The sequence below is a fragment of the Sus scrofa genome, chromosome 10, assembly GCF_054392235.1.
Source record: "Sus scrofa isolate SSC_HxYL_T2T_F1_AM1 chromosome 10, Sscrofa_HxYL_maternal_Yorkshire_Landrace_v2.0, whole genome shotgun sequence".
In the NCBI taxonomy this organism is placed as follows: domain Eukaryota; kingdom Metazoa; phylum Chordata; class Mammalia; order Artiodactyla; family Suidae; genus Sus; species Sus scrofa.
In genome coordinates this window covers 15,754,123-15,777,125 of record NC_139392.1, presented here as the reverse complement: position 1 = coordinate 15,777,125, position 23,003 = coordinate 15,754,123, and the positions used below count along the sequence as shown (strand labels likewise).

General features: G+C 36.4%; 1 protein-coding gene across 1 annotated transcript in view; it reads right to left on the bottom strand.

The window, feature by feature from the left end:
- DNAH14 (dynein axonemal heavy chain 14) overlaps positions 1 to 23,003 on the bottom strand; it is a 343,434-nt gene that overhangs the window by 171,791 nt on the left and 148,640 nt on the right. Inside the window, exons 27-31 of the mRNA XM_084979196.1 lie at positions 16,152 to 16,239; positions 12,879 to 13,132; positions 5,032 to 5,263; positions 4,039 to 4,092; positions 1,403 to 1,548 (exon numbers count right to left, since the gene is read on the bottom strand). Coding sequence (XP_084835322.1) covers positions 1,403 to 1,548; positions 4,039 to 4,092; positions 5,032 to 5,263; positions 12,879 to 13,132; positions 16,152 to 16,239 — 774 coding nt within the window. The remainder of the gene's footprint in view (positions 1 to 1,402; positions 1,549 to 4,038; positions 4,093 to 5,031; positions 5,264 to 12,878; positions 13,133 to 16,151; positions 16,240 to 23,003) is intronic.

Sequence of the window (23,003 nt, the reverse complement as noted above, 5' to 3'; positions counted from 1 at the left end):
TTGCTGTACAGTAGAAATTGACAGAACACTATAAACCAGCTATAACAGAAAAAACAAAAATCACTTTAAAAAAAAAAAGAGCAAAAGGGAGTTTGGGAAGCTTCCTAAGGCTGTGTTACAATGAAATCCAAACAGAGCATGCTGGGTAAGACCAAGGCTAAGAGGGAAAAGAAGAGGCTCTTTACGCCCCATTGTGAGCCCTGCTCGGATTCAGATTTATTTGATCACGTCTGAAGATGTCGGAAGAGCTTGGTGGGGCCTGAAGGAGCACGGTGCCCACCTGAAGGAGCTGACTTTCCCAGAGAAAAGAACCCAAGGAGGCGTAAAGCTTTGCCAGGAGGGCACAGTGGAACAGAGAATGCCCACAGCAGATGGTTCCCACTTTATCACGGAACACAGCCCACCTCCTGGTCCCTGATGAAAAGAGTTGAGGAACACTGTGAAACAGAACCCTTGGTGTGGACAGTGTCATGTTGTCGGGTGGCCCCAGTGGTGGAGAAAATGGAGAGAAATCCTCTAGTGTCTGATGTCACTGACCCCTGCTGTCGATGGAGGTGGGCAGGCAGCAGAGGAGGAGCAACTGGGACAGAACCTGAGGAGTCCCTGGACCTGAGTGAGTGAGGACAGCTTTGCATGAGCTGAGAGGCGGTAGAGAACTGGGCAAGTGCGGGCTCCTGTGACCCCAGTTATATCCACAGACGTGCGAGACCTCATCATGTAGAGAGGAAAGCCAGAAGTGAGTACCCATGAGCTTGACTTAGAAATATTAGATTGTAATTGAAATCTACAACCCACAAATCCACTTAGGCCCATCAAGTGAATCACCTAACTTTCTGAATTTATCCCAAGAGAGAAAACAATGTTTGCTGGATTAGGAAACATTAGTAATCCTAACATACAAATATTGTTATCACAACATTTTGAAATGAAAGTACATTAATTCAGAGTAATAAGGTAACAGGGGGCTTCATGTACATGGTTTGCAGAAGTTTTTTTTTTTTTTAAATATATAGAATTACAGAGAAAAAAAAAGGCTTTAGTTTCTTCAAATGAACTATCACAAGGTGAAAAGGTACTAAGAGATTTTAAATTCAAAAAGAAAAGTAATTTAAACACATTTGCATCATTGTCCTGGTAGCTGAGAGGCTGTTCCAAGCTTGGGCAAGAGTCTGGGCAAAACATACCTCCAAATTGGCATGAAAGTTAACTACATATATTTTCACACTATCTGCCAAGTGAAGGAAACATTCAAGTTAAATGCCGTTCCTTTTTGTGTATGCTTAGGAAAACAAAACAACAAAAGAAAAAAAACCCACTAATGGTAGAAAAAAATTAATAATAATTAAACAGCAAATATAGATCAAATTTCTGTTCCAAAGGTATAAATGTATTCAACAAATACCTGACAGAATAGCTGTCTTTTGCTGCCTTAATTGCTAGGAGCTGTGAGGCAATCACAGAGAGAACTTCAACATCAATTCGATTGAATTCGTCAAAACAACACCAAGCTCCTGATGCAACCAGTCCAAAGAAAAATTTCCCCATTATCTTAAAAAACAAAACACCAAAACCTGAAATTATTACATAGGTGAAAATTTTACTGGGATATTAATTTCAGCAAGTTCTTCCCAATTTTACGCAAACCAAGCAGATGGCATTCACACGCCCTCCCCTCCAGCATTTTTGAAAGGCTGAAAAACAGCACTCATTTAGACCCTGCCTGTCTCCTGTAAAAGCCTCAACTTGCGGTAGCAGCAGCCTTGCTCTAAGTTCACACAATTGCACGCTAGCCGCCGCTGCAGTGCTCATGCAGCCAAGCATCAGCAGAAAGAGTTTTCTTGCAGGTGGCTGGAAAGCATCTGAAGGAACAAGCTCCTCTTTCTAGGTCAGGCCAAGACTCAAGGGTTAGTGGTGGGTTCCTGGTAATAATGCAGATTACTGAGCTTATTTAAGAGGAGAAGTGGATTCTGGATGTGGCTGCAGTGGGACCAACTAAAGCACATAGCTTCTACTCAGCTTCTCCCATTTACAACGGTGCCGGCCCCAAGGTGGCCAGATCCTCGGCATCCTGGGAGAGACTGAATCTGGACTGAAAGCTGTTGATTTGTCAACGTCATCAGCTGAAACACACAGGCCAAACAAAGCATCTGAGGACTAAATACCGATCAAAGAATGGTCAAGAGGGGCTTGTTAGGTGCTATGGAGACGGGAGAGAAGGGGGCCAGGCAGGAGCCCCTCTGGCCCCACAAGCATACAAAAGTTGCTTCCTCCCACTGAGTGCAGGAATCAGATCTTGTCTTTATTTAAAATTTTGCTATTTCATCATGGAGTTGTGGGGTTTTTTTTGACATTTATTTTGATTCTTAAAAAAAACAAAAACAAACAATGCATTAAAATACTGTTTATCTTGGAGTTCCTGTCATGGCACAGCAGAAATGAATCCAACTAAGAACCATGAGGTTGCGGGTTTGATCCCTGGCCTCACTCAGTGGGTTAAGGATCTGATGTTGCTGTGAGTTATGGTGTAGGTCACAGACGCAGCTTGGATCCCAGGATACTGTGGCTTTGGCGTAGGCCAGCAGTAACAGCTCTGATTAGACCCTTAGCCTGGGAACCTCCATATGCCGCAGGTGCGGCCCTAAAAAAAGACAAAAGACCAAAAAAAAAAAAAAAGTTTACCTTGATTACTAAATGTTTTGGTTCCTCCTTAAACTCTGCTTAGCAGGTAAAAGGCCCATTCACCTTCCCATAGCCCCCTCTTGCTGGGCCCTACAGGAAGGTAATTTACAGGGAGTATATAGAGGCTATCTGGTGTTTTTAAGAACTGTAAGTGTTTTTAAGAATTATAATTCAACCAGCCTATATGTTTACTGATCTTTTTAAGGTGACAGGTGACTACACATTGGAAATGCAGGATCCTAGAGGCAATTGATGTGCTTTGAACTACAAATAAAATAACATCAATAAAATGTTATGAGTTTTGGGCTAAACTTGCAAAATAAAATGTTTTGAAACTAAGTAAGTCTGTGACAGGCACAGCGGTACATGAAATTTGAATAAATATATTAGAATGTTATGAGATTTGTCTTAGATAATGTGTAACCCAAACAAGGCTGACATTAAAATTGTAATCACCTATACAAACTGACTTAAATTTTTATGTAAATCATAATAGCCTCATTGTTCTTAATTATTACCTTTTCAATAAAGAAATGTTATAGGTTTAGAATTCATAAATTTATATTAGTGAAGCACTACTCTTAAGTTTTTATATATTCATGTTCCATATCAACTTTGTTTGGAAAGATTCCATTGTTGAAAATCTCTGTCTTAAAAAGTAGTTCACGGAGTTCCCGTTGTGGCACAGTGGTTAACGAATCCAACTAGGAACCACGAGGTTGTGGGTTCGATCCCTGGCCTTGCTCAGTGGGTTAAGGATCCAGCGTTGCTGTGAGCTGTGGTGTAGGTCGCAGACGCAGCTCAGATCCCGTGTTGCTGTGGCTCTGGCGTAGGCCGGTGGCTAAAGCTCCGATTAGACCCCTAGCCTGGGAACCTCCATATGCTGTGGGAGTGGCCCTAGAAAAGGCAAAAAGACAAAAAAAACAAAAAAATAAATAAAAAGTAGTTCACATGACGGAAGATAATATGAGAAAAAGGGTGTATACATATATATATATGTACATATATATATGTATGTATATATATATGTACATATATATAAAACTGGGTCACTTTGCATTACAGCAGAAATTGGCAGAACATTGTAAATTAACTGTAATAAAAATTTTTAAATACTCACTTCACCTATTAAAAAATTTTAAAAACTAGTTCAGTTGAATGAAAGCAAACTATGTAATATTTTATGTTTCAATTACATTCTAAGTTTCTCTAAGAACATTCTAAGTTAGTTTAAAAGAATAGCATTTATAGTTCTATTAATACTTAATGTCTAAGATAAGTATTTTTATTGTTTTAACAATGAATTGTTTCTTTTATGCATACAATATTTTTTCCTGAGTATAAATAAACAAACATTACCTTATAATCCAAATCTTCAAAACAGTTGAAGACTACACAATGTTTGCCTAAGGACTGGGAAACAAAAATAATATTTTAATATATTTCTTGAATTATGACGCAAAATGCTAATGTTAAAACTTCCAGAGTAAAAAAAAAGTCTTTATTCTTTTAAGACAACTTTTGCAATATAAAGGTGAATCACATACCAAATTTAGAAAATCACAGAACTCAATACAGTATAAATGCACATATACTTTTATAGTTTATTTGATTAATACTGGGGATGTTAAGGTCATATTTTTAAATACATCAACAAATAAACTAAGAAAAAACACTTCAGTGATGCTAAAAGCTATATACTTTGCTTTAATCGGTTGCTTCTCTCTCACACACATATACATACACACACACACACTGCTATTAGTCACAAAGACTAGGCAAAAGTCTGCGTATAGGGCTTGAAATAAATGAATCACGCCTGTAGGAAAGGGCAAGGGGACAAAACTACCATTCACATGCCAGTTAGTTACTACAGTGATATTCGGAGTAAACACAAAGTGTATGCTGACTTACAGAGATTCCAAGTCCCAGCACACAATAAGCATTCAAAAGTAATTGATGATTTGTATAAATTAATGAATGCGTTGTTTTAAACATCTTAACAACAGGAGTGGTGTCAACTTAAAAATAAAAGAAGGAAGATGTTTTCATTCTAGATATAGAAACCACTTATTTTGGGGAGTCCCCGTCATGGCTCAGCGGAAACGAACTCGCCTAGTATCCATGAGGACACAGGTGCAATCCCTGGCCTCACTCAGTGGGTTAAGGATCCGGCGCTGCTGTGAGCTGTGGCGCAGACACGGGCCAGATCCTGTGTTGCTGTGGCTGTGGTGGAGCCCAGCAGCTGCATCTCAGATTCGAGTCCTAGTCCGGGAACTTCCACATGCCACACATGTGGCCCTAAAAGAGCAAAAAAGAAGAAGAAAAAAAGAAAGGAAAGAAACCACTTACTTTTGCTAGGTCTTTGACACTCTCAGTTTTTCCTGTACCAGCTGGACCAGCAGGGCAGCCTCCTAGATTCAACTGTAGTGCTCCAGTGAGAGTGAGCCAGCATCTGTCAGTGAGAGGTGTAATAACCAGTCTTGGGGTACAGCCCAAGTACTCGTAGCCATAAGTAAAGCTGGCATCTCCTTGAGAGACATAGCACAACTTTTGTTTTTCATTCCATTTATATTGCAGATGTCTGAAAAGAATATTTTAAATGCTTCTATTATTTGGGCAAAAGTATTTTTAATTTTTTTCACATGTAGAAACCTATTAAGACTAAAACTGGCCTACTGATTAAAAAACTCTGAACTCAAAACATTAAAATCAAATGAAAAGAGTGAAGGGTAATTCATCAATTGCTATATTACACGTGAAATATTGGAACTTGAAAGATCAAAAACATAAGCATTCTTCCCTATGAGGAACATGGCCTTGCTGCATTATGCTTCTTTGATATGATGGTCAGCATAAATGGAGGATTTATTCTTAAAAATCACCCTTATGGTCTTTATGGTTTCCATGAGAATGTGGCTTAAGACATTACTCATTATAACCATGATCCTTTCTAGGAGGATACTTGAGAGAAATGCTATTCTAAGTATCAAAAAAATTGTACTTGGGTGAAATTGATTGTATTTATGTTAACACTGTGAATTGTAAAGCTAATCATAAACTTTCTCATCCACAAGGCTATGAGTTAAATTTGTGACCCATTTGTAGCTTCCTAGTTTTATTGATACATTAACATATAACATTGTATTATTTTTAAGATGTTCGACATAATGATTTGATATATGTATATATTGCAAAATGACTACAAAGTAAGTTTAGTTACTATCCATTATCTTACATAGTTATTTTTTTTTCTTGTGATGAGATCTTTTAAGGTCTACTCTCTTGGCATTGTTGAAATATACAACAGAGTCATCATGTTATACATTCTATCCCCAGAAATTATTTATCTAATTAACTGGAAGTTTGCACCTTGGACTACCTTCACCAGTCACCTGCACCACCCAGCACCCACCTCTGGCAACCCCCAATCTGTTCTCTGTTTCTATGAGTTCTTGTTTTTGTTAGACTTATATATAACTGAGGTAATACAGCATTTGTGTTTCTCTGACTTATTTAGCATAATGCCATCAAAGTCCAGCCATGCTGTAGAAATGCAGGATTTCCTTTTTTATGGCTGAATGATAGTCCACTCTATATATGAACTACATTTTCTTTATCTATTCATCAGTTGGACAGATGTCTTAGCTATTGTAAATAATGCTGTGACAGCTTTTTGAGAGGGTGATTTGTTTCCTTAGGATAGATGCTCAGAAGTGGAGTTGCTCTGTTGTATAGTAGGTCTATTTTTTATTTAACCAGGAACCTCCATACATTTTCCATAGTAGCTGAACAATTTACATTCCCACTAGAAGTGCACAAGGGTTCCCATTTCTCTATATCTGAACCAACACTTGTTATCTTTTATTTCTTTGATGCTCATAATTCTAACAGGTGTGAGACTGAACCTTATTGTGGTTTTCATTTACATTTCCCTGATAATTAGTGATGCTGATAACTTTTCATGTACCTAGTAGCCATTTGCATGTCTTCTTTGGAAAAATGTCTATGCAGGTTCTCTGCCCATTTTTAAGTCACACTGATTTTCTTCGTTTTGCTATTGAGTTGTATGAGTTCTTTATCTACTTCAGATATTAACCTACTATTATATTTGCAGTTTGCAGATATTTTCTCCCATTCAGTAGGTTGCCTTTTTATTGCATTGATGGTTTTCTTTGCTCTGCAGATTTTTAGTGTGATCTAGGCCCACTTGTTATTTTTGTTTTTGTTCCCCATTACTTTTGGTGTGAAATGTGAAAATTATTGCCAACACCAATGTCAAGTAGCTTACTACGTTTTTCGAAGAGTTTTATGGTTTCAAATCTTACATTCGAGTCTTTAATCCATTTTGAGTTCCACCAGCATTCTTTGCATAAGGCTATCCAGTTTTCCCAACATGATTTACTGAAGAGACTATTCTTGCCTCATTGTACATTCTTGGCTCTTTTATTACAGATTAATTGTCCATGTATGTGGTGGGCTTATTTCTAGGCTCTCTATTACATTCCATTTATCTGCGTTTCTCTTTTGTTTCCAGTTTCATAGTGTTTGGATCACTACAGCTTTGTAATATAGTTTGAAATCAGAAAACATGCTCCAACTTTTTTTTTTTTCCCTTCCTTTCTTTTTTTGGCTGTGCTCATGGCATGTGGAAGCTCTTGGGCCAGGGGTCAAACCTGAGCCACAGCAGTAACAATACCAATCCCCAACTGTTAGGCCACCAGGGAACTCCCTCCATCTTTGTTCTTTTTTCTCAAGACTGTTTTGGCTATCCAGGGCCTTTTGTAGTCCCATTTATATACTATGACTGCTTGTCTATTTCTGTGAAAAACACCATTGGAATTTTGATAGGAATTACACTGAATCTATAGATCAGTTTGGGTGGTAAGGACATTTTAACAGTATTAATTATTTCAGCCCTTGAATACAGAATATCTTTCCACTTGTGTTTTAAATTTCTTAGTCTTCAGTATACAAATATTTTACTTCCCAGCTTAAATTTATTCCAAAGTATTTTATTCTTTTTTTTTCCCCCTTTACTTTATGGCCACACCTGCATCATATGGAAGACCCTAGGCTAGGGGTCGAATTGGAGCTATAGCTGCTGGCCTATGCCACAGCCAAAGCAATGCTGGATCTGAACCACATCTGTGACCTACACTGCAACTTGCAGCAATGCTGGATCCTTAAGTCACCAAGAGAGGTGAGGGATTGAACCCACATCCTCATGGACTCTATGTCAAGTTCTTAACCTGCTGAACCACAATGGGAACTCCCAGTATTTTATTCTTTTTGAAGCAATTGTAAATGGGTTTTTTTTTCTTAATTTCTATTTGTGAGAGTTCAATGTAAAGGTGTAGAAATGTATATTGATTTTGCATCCTGCTATCTTTTATTAGTACTAATGGTGTTTTGGTAGAATCTTTAGAGATTTTTATGTATAATATCATGTCAACTGCAAATAGTGTGGTAGCTTCTTTATTTCCAGGAATTCATCCATTTCCTTTTTAGGTTGCCAATTTGCTGGCATAAAATTGCTCAGAGTAGTCTCTTATGAGCCTTTGTATTTCTGTGATAAAATTTGTGGTGTCTTCTTTTTCATTTCTGATTTTGAGTTCTTTTTTTTTTTCTGGTTTAATCTAGGCAAAAATTTGTCAATTTTATCTTTTCAAAGATATTATTTTCATTAATAATATTTTCAGCTCTTATTTTTATTAATCTTCTCTATTGTCTTTTTAGTCTCTATTTCATTTAGCTCTGCCCTGATTTTTGTTATTTCCTTCCTACTACTAACTGTGGGCTTTGTTCTTCATTTTCTACTTCCTCAAAGTATAAAGTTAGGTTGTTTATTTGAAATAAGAAATTTTTTTGTTCCCTGAGGTAGGCATTTATTGGTATGACCTTCCCTCTTAGAATTGCTTTTGCTGCATACCACAAATTTTGCTATGTTATATTTTCATTTTCATTGTCTTAAGGTATTTTTAAATTTTGAATTCTTTGACCTACCGTTTAATCTCCACATATCTGTAAATTTTCCAGTTTTCTTAGTGTTATTAATCTCTAGTGTCATACCACTGTGGTTAGAAAAGATGTTTGATGTAATTTTAGTCTTTTTGAATTTATTAAGACTTGTTTTGTGACTTAACATATATCTATCCCAAAGGATGTTTCACATGCACTTGAGAAGATTGTATATATTCTGTTGCTGTGGGGTGGAATGTTCTGTAAATGTATGCTAAATCTACCTTGTCTAATATGCAGTTTAAGTCCACTGTTTCGTTAGTAATTTTCTGTCTAGATGATCTACATATTGTTGAAGGTGAGGTATTGACATTTACTACAATTTTTGTATTGATGTCTATTTCTGCCTTCAGGTATGTTTTTACATTATATATTTAGATATTCATATGTTGGATGCATATTTACAAGCATTATATTCCCTTGTTGTATTGACCCCTTTATAATTATATAGTAATCTTCTTTTCCTCTTATGAGAGTCTTTGTCTTAAAGTGTGTTTTGTCTGACATAAGTACCCCAGCTTTCTTTTGGTTTCAGTTTGTATGGAACATAGTTTTTCTATTCTTTTGTTTTCACTATGTCTCCTTAAAGTTGAAATGAGTCACATATAGGCAGCATATAGTTGGGTCTCATTTTTTCATTTACTAAGCTACCTCTGTGTCTTTAGGTTAGAGAATTTATTTAGTTCATTTATTTAAAATAATTATTGATAGGTATGGGCTAACTATTGTCATTTTGTTCATTTTTTGGGTCTATTTTGTACTTCATTGTTCTTTTCTCTTTGCTGTCTCTTCCTTTGTGGTTTAATATTTTTTTTTAATTCCTTTCTCGTCTTTTTTTGGTATCTATTATAAGTTTTATATATATATATATAAATGGCTTATATAATATATATATAAGTGGTTTATATAAAACATCTTATATTTAAAACAGTCTACTTTAAGCTAACAACTTAAATTCAAATGCACACTAAATTTATATTTTTACCCTCCCTTCCACATGTGTATCTGATGATACAATTTACATCTTTTTATTTTGTGTATCTATTAAGTTAATATTTTTTTTATGTTTACCACTTTTGTCTTTTAACCTTCATACTATTTTTATAAGTGATTTACGTACTACATGCAACATTAGAGAATTCCACATTTGGTTATATATTTATCAGTGAGATTTTTACTCATGTTTTGTTACTAATTAGCATCCTTTCATCTTAGCTTGAAGACAGTCCTTTAACATTTCTTACAAAGCTATTCTAGTGGTAACACACTCCTTTAATTTTTGCTTGGAAAGAAAACTCTATCTTTCCTTCAATTCTGAAGGATAACTTTGCCACAGAGAATAGCATGGCTGTCAGTTTATTCTTTCAGCACTTTGTATATATCATGCCGCTCCCTAGTGGTCCACAAAGTTGCTGCTGAAAAATCTGCTTATAGTCTTATGGGCATTCCCTTATATTTTTTACCTTACTGCTTTTAAGATTCTCTCCTTGTCCTTATCTTTTGACAGTTTAAATATAATGTGTCTTGATGTATATTCTTTATATTCTTCTTTTTTTTTTGGAATTCTCTGGGCTTCTTAAATCTGGATCTCTCTCTCTCTCTCTTTTTTTTTTTCCCCTCCAGGCTTGTGAAGTTTTCAGCCAGTATTTCTTTGAATAAACTTTCTTTCCCTTCCTCTTCTGGGACCCCTATAATGCAAATATCTGTCCACTTGATAGTTTCCTCTAAGTCCCTTGAGCTATCTTCACCTTTTCTATTCTTGTTTCTTCCTCTTCCTCTGATTGAACTTACTGCTCTGTTTCAGGTTTGCTGATTATTTCTCTACTTCATTTGGGCTGACCCCTTCTATTGAATTTTCAGTTTTGTTATTGTATTTTTAGCTCTATAAATTCTGCCTGATATTTTTTGTTTCTTTGTTGAAATGTTCATTTTGTTCATGCATTGTTCTGACCTCAGTGAGCATTTTTATGTCCATTATTTGGAAATATTTATCGGGTACATTGCTTATAATCTGTTTCTTTAAGGTACATTTCTTTTGTTTTATCTTGTTCTTTTGTTTGGAACATATTCCTCTGTTTTTTCATTTACCTTCACTCCCTGTGTTGGTTTCTGCTCCTTAGGTAAAGTCACCACCTTTCTCTGTCTTGACTGAGTGTTCTTGTGTAGGGAAAAAAAGGTAGCATTTGGCCAGTCCTAGCTCTTGGTCATCTCTCAAAACATGTCGACTATCTTTGTTCTCAGTGTCTCCCAGGAGTTGGGGGTGTGCCAAGACATGGCTCTCCTAAAGGGGAGCATTTTAGTCAGCACCTAGATGTAGGCTGACTGAAAGCTAGATCCTCAGGAAGCAGCTTTTAATAGGCCTCTTTTAGGGAAAGACTGAGATGTATTTTTGTGTCTGTTGCATCTTTGCTGAGCACTAGTAGGATAAGCAGTTAGGAACTGCTTTTTTTCCCCCCCTACAGTATGTTGCTCAATGGACAGAGGAAAAGCATGGAGATGGTGCCTCCTGGTGGCCTTCGCAGTCTCTGGGGAGGACTGCCATCAGCCTTTAGATGTGCATTAAATTAGAATCTTCACCCTCAGAGTGTAGCTTTTAAGATAACGCAAATAGGCTTCTTTCAGGGAAAGACTGGAAGATGGACATTTCTTTTCACTCCCTCAGCAGTGAGCTTGGTGGAACAGCCATTGCTGGTCCTTGCCAACTCCTTCAGATCTCTTTCTTTGTCTGCTATAGTCTGGTGAGTCTTGTGGATGCAAGCCCAGTTGACTTTCAGAGTTAGCTGTTTTGAGGGCCTATCCTTCAGGTGAATGTCTTAAAAGCTGGGGTGCTGAATGTTGGATCCAAACCTACTGCGCTTCAGGTAGAAGCTGGGAGCTGTGTTTCCTCATGACTATGTATCACTGTGCTGGGGAGCAAGTGTACACTGAGAGTGTGTCCCAGCCTTTCCTACTTGTATTGATGTGGTTTTTATCTCATTTTACCAGTGTTAGAAGTTGCTCAGTTAGTTTCTTGGTTTTTTCCGGAAGGAATTTTTCTGTGTGTAGCTGTAGATTTGGTGTATCTGTGGGAACAGGTGAGTTCAGGAGCCTCCTATGTTGCTATCATGGGCGGGACCCTGGTATGCCTTCTTGACACTCTTTGATGTTCCCATCAGTGCTGACTTAATTCAAAGGAGAAATACCAAATAATGTTTTTGGAAAGAATTTTCCATTTGATATTTTAATAAAACATCAAAGAATCATCATGGAAAAATCATCCCTACACATTTTTAATACTTTTTCTTTTTGATTTTGAATCATACATGGAGGCAGGCACAATATCGTCTTAGAATTACCAAAGGTCTTTTTTTCTTAGCACTCTTAGAGCCCATATTTAAAATATGTATTTTTAATTTATTTTTGAGATATAATTGACATCATGTAAGTTCAAGGTGGGGTGTACAATGTGTTGATTTGATACATTTATATACTGCAATGTCACTGCCATAGTATTGTTAGCTAACACCTTTACCATGTAACATAATTATTAGGCACCAGTTTTCACTTTTGTTTGCCTTACTTCTCTCATTCTACTTTCCATTTATACTGTCATGCAGTATTTTGTATATCCTTATAAACCCTTTAAAATCATTTCTAGAACTAGGCAGATTATAAGGAAATATAAAAATGAGTGTTAAAATGCAATTTAAATTAAAAATAAAAATTAAAAAATTATAAACAACCACTCAGAGGAAGAGCATACAACCATGCGAGAGAAGCAATTGTTGAAGGAAATGAATTTTTAAAAATTGAAGTATTGTTAACTTTGTTAATTTCAGGTATAGAACATTTTAACTTGATAATTTTATGTAATATACTACATACAAAGTTATTATAAAATATTGGCTATGTTCCCTGTGCTGTATATTACATTTTTTAAACTTACTGTTTTATACCTAGTAGTTTGCACCTCTTAATCAGTTCAGGGAGACAAAAGAATTTAAAATGAAGGACAGTGGAAAAGAGAAAGAAAAAAGCACAGAAATATGATCCTCAAATCAGTAAAGTTTTCTTAGAATTTCTGTAAATCTCAGCAAATTTAAAACTCAGATTTGACAAAGTTTGAGGTAGAGAATTAATTTAAGCTAGAGACATGTGAGAAGTTATTTTACATAGAGTTGCAATTTAGATTTACCTACCTTGTCCACTCAAAATCCTCTGCATTGAAAATACTTTTTAGTAGTAAATCTCTCACTATATCTCTGCAGTGAACATAAAGGGTAAGTAATGCCCCTAGTACAGCTTTTGTTCGAGTGTTACTAGAATCCAGCACTACCAGCTCTGCAACCTCTTCTAGATGATGTATTATACCTGCATGGACTTTTTCCACCTCTTCTTCTGCATGAGAACTCACAAAACTTTTGATACAATCATTATAAAACATGATCTGGCTCTAAAGAAAATATAAAAATAACATTTGAAGCATAAATTTTATAAATTAAAACAGATATTTGCATGAGGTATAGGTGGAATGTGTATGTTTGACTGTATTTGTACGTGTGTAAAAGAGAAAGCTGACACATTTGTAGGTATTTGAGAGTTAGAGGTTCAATTTTAATTAATGCTTTGTGGGAGGCTTACTCTCCAATAAATGGAAGCATATTTATCACCAACGTTTATACTTTCTAAATCTTGTACTCTTAATCCATCATCACTTAGGATAAGTAATGACCTGGAGACAGGAATAAAGGTATTATAATTTCCAAGATGAAATTGGTGCTGTTTCCTCAGGTGGACTTAGAAATACTGTACCTAGTATATGTTAAATTTGTAATCATGATTTATAAAAACTTAAATATAACTTCGATTCTTTGATCCATCTTTTGACACTCTTCCCATACATACCAGAGCCATTTTAAGAAGGCTCCTGGATTAGTGTCAGATTGACCTGGCACTTAATGGAGGGGGATACGTCAGGAGGCTCATAGGTTCCTGCCCCGTAATTAGGTAGATTGTGATGCAGTCACCACGATACTACCTCCTGAAGGAAAAACACTGAAGGGAGACACAATAAATTCATTTGGGGATTATACTGCACTTGAAGCACCTAAGAAACATGTCACTAGAGCTATGAAGATATAAATAGGGGACTAATTAGCACAGAGATAATATGTACGGTGGTGACATTTTTTTTTTTCCGAAGCAAGATAAGAGGGTACCGGATGGGAAACTTGAGTATCAGTCAGTGTTTTTGGCTGCATGCCACAGAAACTAACTATGACTTTCCTAGAGGATGTTATTGACCCACAAGAGCAGATCAGCAGCTGAGGAGGTTAGAGCTGAGGATTGGAGTGAGCAGGAGTGAGAAACTGGGCCAGGCATCAGGAATCATGGTCAAGGTCATGACACAGAAGAGTCTGGTCAAAAGCCACTGTACTGCCATCCTTGAGATATTTATTCAAGATTCACAGCCTGAGGTGAGAGCATCTAATGGGGTGAGTCTCCTTCCTAGGCTGCCTCGTGTAGGCTGAGAGAGGATCTTGGCTCTTGTGAGGTAGACTGTGAACCAGATTTTTGTTTATTTATTGAGATAAATAGAGGGGAGTGAGCAATTACTCTAGCTTAGTTAAATACATATAGAAACTCTCTTAATGGCTAATGCATATGGACATCTCACTATCCCCATAAGCATCCATTCAGAGACAGCTCCTAGTCATGTTACATATGCAGAAGTACAAGAGGAAGGGAAGCTGTAAATTGCATGCTGGGATGGGAATTAGCAGTAGGTAGGGCAGACGTGAGAAAACAAATGTATGCTCAATGACTGAAGTCTATCATAAAATATTTCTGCAAAGAGAATCTAGACTGCTTCTAATTGTTAGGCATGTTTGGAAGACCGGAGATTTGGGAAAGACTTCTTAGTAGAGTAGATTTGATTATTTAAATACTACGTAAACCACAGAAATGTGCAATTTGATTTGTTATAATTTTGTTGTCATCATAAGCAAGCTTAAAGAATAATTCCTCAGCTTAGGAGCTGAGAGTATTACAAAGGGGACCAAAGAGATCTGATAATCATAATATGTGTCTACAAGCCCAAGTTGATGAAGTCTTAACAAAGACTTAAAAATTGAGGTAGGTCAAGATAAAGTAAAATGATGAGATTTAAAACAAAATTTAATAGAGAACTATGAAGTCAAGCATGCTTTAAAACTACTTGATAATGGTAACTCATGGCAATATGGCTTCTACCTTCATTATTCCAGAACAACTACTGTCTCCAAGGCATGTGGTGACCCTCACAATTGACAGACATGGAGATCTCAGACCTCTCCAGAGCATTTAAAGATGATGACCACTCACTTTTTCTAGAGAAAAACCAAAGAAAAAAGTCCCTCTTTCCTCCCTTAGCTTCTATAATAAACTCTCACAGTTTTCCTTCTTTCTTTTCTTTCTATCCATGTGCTAATCCCCAGAACCTGTGACTATGTCACCTTACATAGGAAAAGGTTGATTATATTAAGACTGAGAGGCGGAGGTTCTGGATTTTCTGAGAAGGCCCAGTGTAATCACATGCGTCCTTGAAACTGGAGAACTTTTTCTGCTTCTGAACAAAGGGAGATGAGACTACAGAAGAATGGTCAAAGATGCTCGCAACTTTGTAGCACAGGCAATCTGTTAGCTTTGAAGATGAAGGAAGGGGCTATGAACCAAAGAATTCCAGAAGCTGGGAAAAGACAAGGAAATGGATTCTCCCTTAGAGTCTCCAAAAAGGAATACAGCCCTACTGACACTGTGAATTTTGTCCAGTGAGACCTGTGTTGGTCTTCTAACTTAGGAAACTTTAAGGTAATAGATTTGTGTTCTTTTAAGCAATTTGTAGCAACTTTTTGATAATAGCAGTAGAAAACAATACAATGTAATACAGTGATATTCCCTAAGAAAATAATTTATGGTTTATTTTCATTAAACATTTTATTATGAAAATTTTGGAGTTCTCATCATGGCTCAGCCATTAATGAACTTGACTAGTACCCATGAGGACACAGGTTCGATCCCTAACCTTGCTCAATGGGTTAAGGATCCAGCATTGCTGTGTCTGTGCTGTAGGCCATCAGCTACAGCTCCAGTTGGACCCCTAGCCTGAGAACCTCCATATGCCATGGGTGTGGGCCTCCCCCAAAAAAATACAAAAAAGAAAATGTTTAAACCATGGACAACTTTATAATATGGTTATTATAAAATGAATAACCATATACCTACCACCTATATTCTCCAATGAACATTTGGTAATATTTACTTTATCACACAGCAGTCCATCTATCCATCTATCTGTTCATCTTATTTTTTGTTGCAGTTCAAAGTAAGCTTCATATATCAGTATGCTTTATAGTGGTTTATTTCTAAATCTTTGCTTTCTTAGCATTTAGTCACAACTTAAATACTTATATATCAAAGTGGGATTAACTTACCACAGTGAGTACCACTTGTCCTGGATGAGATACTACCCAGAGGGAAAATTTTTGATAGCACCAGTCTTCAACTCCTTGATTTACAAATCTACAAACAAAAAAAATATTTATAATATTTATATCTCATCTTTGATGTGGCCATTTAATGACTAAGCATGACACATGACAAGATTACAGGGAATTTTCCTTTAGGATCTCTGATTTTTCTGTTCCAATTTATATATATCCAGATAGAGATAATAGAGCTTTAAGTCATGATATTAAATTCCTCTTTACCATCATCTGCACTTTTCCAATGAGACCACTGAGGTTCTGAGATGGTAAAGCTACATTAAACTAGGAGATGACATATATTAGCTTTGAAAGTCTAACATTTTCAATGACAAAATCAGTATTTGAAATTTATACAAAATTGAGTATAGGGCTTAAATGACCAGGTGAATTTTAACAGTAAAGGCCTGGATTTAAATTTTAAAAGTAATTATAATTCAGATTTTAAAAGTAAAGGAGAAAACAGGATTTATGAAAAAAATCTCCCCAGTTTTATTCAAGATCAAAGGTAACATTTACCAACAGTTTGTTTTAATATTGTTATGGCAGTCCATTTTTTTTTTTTGCACAGATTTGTTTTTATATAGTCATATTGTTTAATCTTTTGCTTCTCATTTTATCTTTGCTATCATGCCTTAGAAATTATCAACTCTAAATTTCATTTATTTTCTTCTAATATTTAAATGACTTCATTTTAAAACTTATCAATCTTAAATGTATTTGAATTTATTTTTTGCATTTTGACATTGCATCATATCAAGGAGCAATGTGTTAATTTTTAAGTTAAAGTATAGTTGATTTACAGTGCTGTGTCACTTTCTGCTATACAGCATAGCGACCCAGTTATACATATATATGCAATCTTTTTCTCAAATTATCTTCCATCATGTTCTATCCCAAGAGACTGGGTACAGTACCCTGTGCTTTAAAGTAGGACTTCATTGCTTATCCATTCTAAATGTAATAGTTTGCATCCACCAACCCCAAACTCTCCATCCATCCCACTCCCTCCCCTTTCTCCCTTGGCAACCACAAGTCTGTCCTCTATGTCTGTGGGTCTGTTTCTGTTTTTTAATAGGTTCATGTGTGCCATACTTTAGATTTGCAAATAAGTAATATCATATGGTATTTGTCTTTCTCTCTCTGACTTACTTCACTTAGTAAGAGAATCCCCAGTTGCATCCAGGTTGCTGTAAATGGCATTATTTTGTTCTTTCTTATGACCAAGTAGTAGTCCATTGTATATCATTGTACCACATCTTCTTAATCCATTCATCTGTCAATGAACATTTAAGTTGCTTCCATGTCTTATATGAACATATGGGTGCATGCATATTTTTGAATTGTAGTTTTGTCCGGATATATGCCCAGAGTGGGATTGCTGGATCACGTGGTAGTTCAACATTTAGTTTTCTGAGGAACTTCCACACTGTTTTCCATTATGGTTGTGTGATTTGTGTCAAAGAGAGCCCTGCCTATGTTTTTCTCTAGTTTTATAGCATCTGGCCTGACATTTAGGTCTTTAATCCACTTTGAGTTTATTTTTGTGTATGGTGTTAGAGAATGTTCACATTTCATTTTTTACATGTAGCTGTCCAGTTTTAACCAGCACCACTTACTGAAGCAGCTTTTTTCCAGGGTATATTCTTTCCTCCTTTGTTGTAGACTAGTTGACCATAGGTGCATGGCTTCATTTCTGGACTTTCTATCTTATTCTACAGATCTATTTTCCTATTTTTCCACCAAGACCATACTGTTTTGATTACTGTAGCTTTGTAGTGTAGTCTGAAGACAGGGAGCCTGATTCTTCCAGGTCTATTTTTCTTTTTCAATATTACTTTGGCTATGAAGGCTCTTTTGTGTTTCCACACAAATTTTAAAATACTCTTTGATAGTCCTGTGAAGCATGTCCTTGGTAATTTGATAGGGATTGCATTGAATCTGTAGATTGCCTTGGGTATTACACTCATGTTGACAATATTGATTCTCCCAATCCAAGAGCATAGTATGTATTTCCATCCATTTGTGTCATCTTTGATTTCTTTCAACAGCATCTTAGTTTTCAGAGTACAGGTCTTTGTTACTTTAGGTAGGTTTATTCCTAGGCATTTTATTATTTTTGATGTTATGATAAATTGGATGGTTTCCTGAATTTCTCTTTCTGATCTTCATTGTTGGTATGTAGAAATGTAATTGATTTATGTGTATTAATTTTGTATCCTGCAACTTTACCAAATTCATTGATGAGCTCCTAACAATTTCCTGGTACTGCCTTTAGGATTTTCTAGGTATACTATCATGTCATCTGCAAATAGTGACAGTTTTACTTCTACTTTTTCAATTTGGATTAATTTTATTTCTTTTTCTTGATTGCCATGGCTAGGACTTCCAAAATTATGTTTAATAACAGTGGTCAAAGTGGACATCCTTGTCTTGTTCCTGATCTTAGCAGGAATTCTTTCAGCTTTTCACTATTGAGTATGATGTTAGCTGTGGATCTGTCATATATAGCTTTTATTTTGTTGAGGTAGCTTCCCTCTATGCCCACTTTCTGTCAAAGGCCTTTTCTGTGTCTATTGAGATGATCAGTTTGTTGATGTGATTTATCACACTAACTGATTTGCAGATACTGAAGAATCCTTGCATCACTGGGATAAATCCCATTTGATCATGATGTATGATCCTTTGAACATATAGTTAGAAACTATTTGTTTATAGGAGAAGGATTTGCCAGTGCAAATGTGAACGGATAGCCAAGAATGACCAAACATTTTAAGAAAATTAACATGAAGGAAAAAAAGCACAAGTCCTTACCAATAAACTAAACTGAGGAAGCAGTGTTAATGAAGAATAGAGAAGAAAGCTATGAAATAGTTTTACCTCATCAATTTTAACTTCTCTGAAATCAGAATGCATCTTATAACTAATGGTGCCTGACAATCAGCCAAGTGAAATTCACGACTTAGGACTCTTGACTTTTGAAATTTTCCAGTAAGATAAAATACTGCCAAATTCGTTACATATGGTGAAATAAAAACAATATCTCTAAACAGAATGTTGCAAGTATGTAATCCAAAGCCAAAAAGACTGCTAGGTAAGAGAAAATACTTTTGAAAATTTAATAATGGGTTATTAACATAATAACCTCACCATTTTAACTGAATTGTGGAATGGTCAAGTGTGAAAATAAAAATGATTTTTTTCTCCCAAATCCCAGCGTAAATGGGAAAATTCTGCTTTGCTGTGTCCAGCAGTCTTAAACTGTTACATCTTGATCTTTACCTAATTCTCCAATAAAAGAACTTCCCTAAACCAGACTTTGAAATCTCAATAAATATTCCAATTTTATCAGTCCACTCCCAATAAAAGAACTGCCATAAATCAGACTTCAAAATCTCAACAAATATTCCCATTTTATCATTCCTCCTCTGAGGCACTCTTTAAGGGTCTAAATAGTGTTTTCCTTTCTCAGTAAACTGAGTTTTGTCTTAGCAACAGATTGTTTTAATGATATGTTGGGAAATAAGAATTCAACAAACTGAATTTGAACTTACAATTAATTCTAGTCTCAGCCAAACTAGCAGAGATGCTTTCTGAAAAAATTAATTGGAAATACATACAGCAAAATGAGAACAAAATTTAAAATGTGAGATGTATAAAACAGCAACGAATGAAAACAAAACAAACCAAAAAACTTACTAAGCTGGGATAATTACTGATCCATTAATAGAGAACTAACAGGACTTGGAATAAAATCCTAAATGATTACAACATGGAGAAGGTGAGGAGAAGGAATTGTGAAGTGACTCATTGCTCTTTGGGGACAAACTGGAGATATTTATTACAGACTCTGATAAAAATGTGTTCACTACATGTATTAAAATCTTAGGAGCATTCACTAGAAAAAAGAAAGTGTTTGTAACTTTGGCACAGCTATACCGAAAGAGATGAAGAAACTCAATCTAGCAATAGTAAGTGGGAAAAAAAAAAAAAAAAACCCTGAAACCAAAAGCCTGGTCAATTAGAAAACAACAGGATGGCAGGCATGAGTCCAAATGTGGTGGTAATCAGCATATATTTTGAAAGGCAGTATATCAGCATCAGTAGGAAGCTGCACATTCAAAGGGTTACTTGCAGAGAGTTTAATGAAGGGGTTTTTTGCAAAGAAGAGGGCAGGGTTAAGGGAATCAACAGGGCTGGTAAAGCACCAAGGTCTAGCACCTGGGGGCAGCCGTGACCACTGAAGACCTGAAGTAGTAAGAGGAGCAGTTATTACTGGAACCTGCGAGGGTTGGACTCTTTGGAGAAGGACCACCTGTCAAAAGGTAAAGCTTTAGATAAAGGAACATAGATTCTGCCAAAACTGTAGTGAGACAGACAGGGAGCCTCACATTTGCTGTCCCTACTGAAAGCTAGAGGGCACAGGAATCCAGGTTATTCACTCCATGGATGTGAGCATCCCAAGTGGACACAATACAAAATAGGGCAGAGAATGGATCTTCTGCGCATGCAGACTAATCAGCACTGACAACAAGCACTTTGATATTGATAAAAAGGAAAACAAAAGCAAGAATTAAAATCCACTCTTGATTCAAGAAATATTTACATGACACAAAAATTTAAAAATACCACTGTGATACGGATGTTTGGGATCACAGAGATAGATATTGAGGTAGGCAGGTAGTTGAGTCCCAGGCTGAGTAGTTGCATGCTGTCTCCTGACATTTCAAGAAAAGATAAAGGCAGGAGCAGAGAGAAGCTGAGATTCGCTGGAGTAAAAAGCTAAAATGACCACATTTATTTTCCCTAAAGAATCAAGGAGACCTTCCAGACCACATGTGTGCAGGAAAGATCCTAAGGGATCAGGGAATGAAGGGGGTGCCAGTCTATAATATGCCCTGCCAACTTCCCAGAGACCCTAGTGCTGGAATCCATCTTGACTAAAGATGTGCACGCACATCAGGGAACACCCTGAGAACAGATATGAGCAACGAGCAAGATGATTAGACAGAGGGAACCCAGAAAACTGTCCCCATGAAAGCAGTTTAAACCACCCCAAGAGGGCAACTCTCTCTCTTAGCTCACCCATGTGTCCTTTTCACACATACTCTGCTTTAATAATGCTTTACCTGCTTCACTACCTTCGTCTCTCTGCTGAATTATTTCTTCAAAGAGGACAAGGACCTAGGTCCTTCATGAAGCCGGCTGGCCCTTGTGGTCCAGTGGTTAGGACTCAGTGCTTTCACTGCTGCAGTTTGGGTTCCATCCCCGGTCAAGGATCTAGGATGCCACTGAAAGCCATGGCACTCATGGCCCCCCGAGATCAAGATGCCAAGTTATTAGTATTAAACAAAATAGCATTTAGGCAAAAAATATCAACTGGTATTAAATACTGATACATTGACTAAAGGTACAGTGTACTAAAGTTTTATGTATAACAACATAACATCAAAATACATGATAGATGTTGAAAATTAAAAAGAAATTGATGAATCCACAAAAAAAGTACCACATGTTTAGTGTAGTTTTCTTAGGAAATAAAGGGCCAATCAATGAATAAGAAAATCAAGGAAAGTTCAACATAAAGAAATGTTTGTAATTCATGACATCCATAAATTAAAGGCAAAGATGTGAGGTTCTCAGTAGATTCATAAAAACATTTGATGTAATTAAATATTCTTATTAAAAATTGTGCAAATACGAAAAGATTAAAACTGTGACTTTTATATAGGATATGTTCCAGAAACCTAAGCATCATAAACAGTGAAACACTATAAGCTTTCCCAATAAAATTAGGAACAAGAGAAGGATGCTCACTATCATTAATACTTTTCAACACTGACCCAAACAACATGAAAAGATGACATTTTTAAAAGAATTGTCAAGAAAGAGACAGGACTATCATCATTAGCAAATAACAAGACTGTTTAACTAGAAAAATCCCAGAGCAACGACTGGAAATTTGCTTGTCTCTCAAGTGCCCAGACGCATTTTTAAGAATAAATTTTGTGGGAGTATAACTGACTTAAAAAGTTGTGTTAGGAGTTTCCGTCGGGGTGCAGCAGAAAAGAATCTGACTAGGCACCATGAGGCCAGGTTCAATCCCTGGCCTCACTCAATGGGTTAAGGATCCAGCGTGGCTGTGGCTGTGATGTAGGCCGGCGGCTACAGCTACGATTGGACCCCTAGCCTGGGGACCTCCATACGCCACGGGTGTGACCCTAAAGACAAAAAAAAAAAAAAAAAAAAAAAAAAAAGTTGTGTTAGTTTTAGGTGTATAACAAAGTAAATCAGGTATACATACACATATATCCATTCCTTTTCAGATTCTTTTCCCATGCGGGTTATTACACAGTATTGCGTAGATGACCCTGTACTAAACAGCAGGTCCCTGTTGCTTACCTATTTTCTATATAGCAGCGGGTATACGTCAATCCCAACCCCCTAATTTACATCCCTCCCCATTTTCCCCCTTTGGTAACCACACATTTGGTGACAAAATCTTTTGATTTTGTTTCTGTTTTATAAGTTCTTTTGTACCATTTTTTATTCGATTCTACATTTAGTGATCTCATATGATATTTGCCTTCCTCTGACTTACTTCACTTAGTATGATAATTTCTAGGTCCACCCCTGTTGCTGCATATGGCATCCCATGCCCTGATGCATTTTTTGAGTTTCTTTGCCTGCAGAAGTACCCTCGCCCCCCTCGCATGTAACGTGACATTTGGTTCTTATTACATTACCCCAAAGGTAAGAACTGGGACAAAGGAAAGCCACCATGGTTATTTTTATAATAAT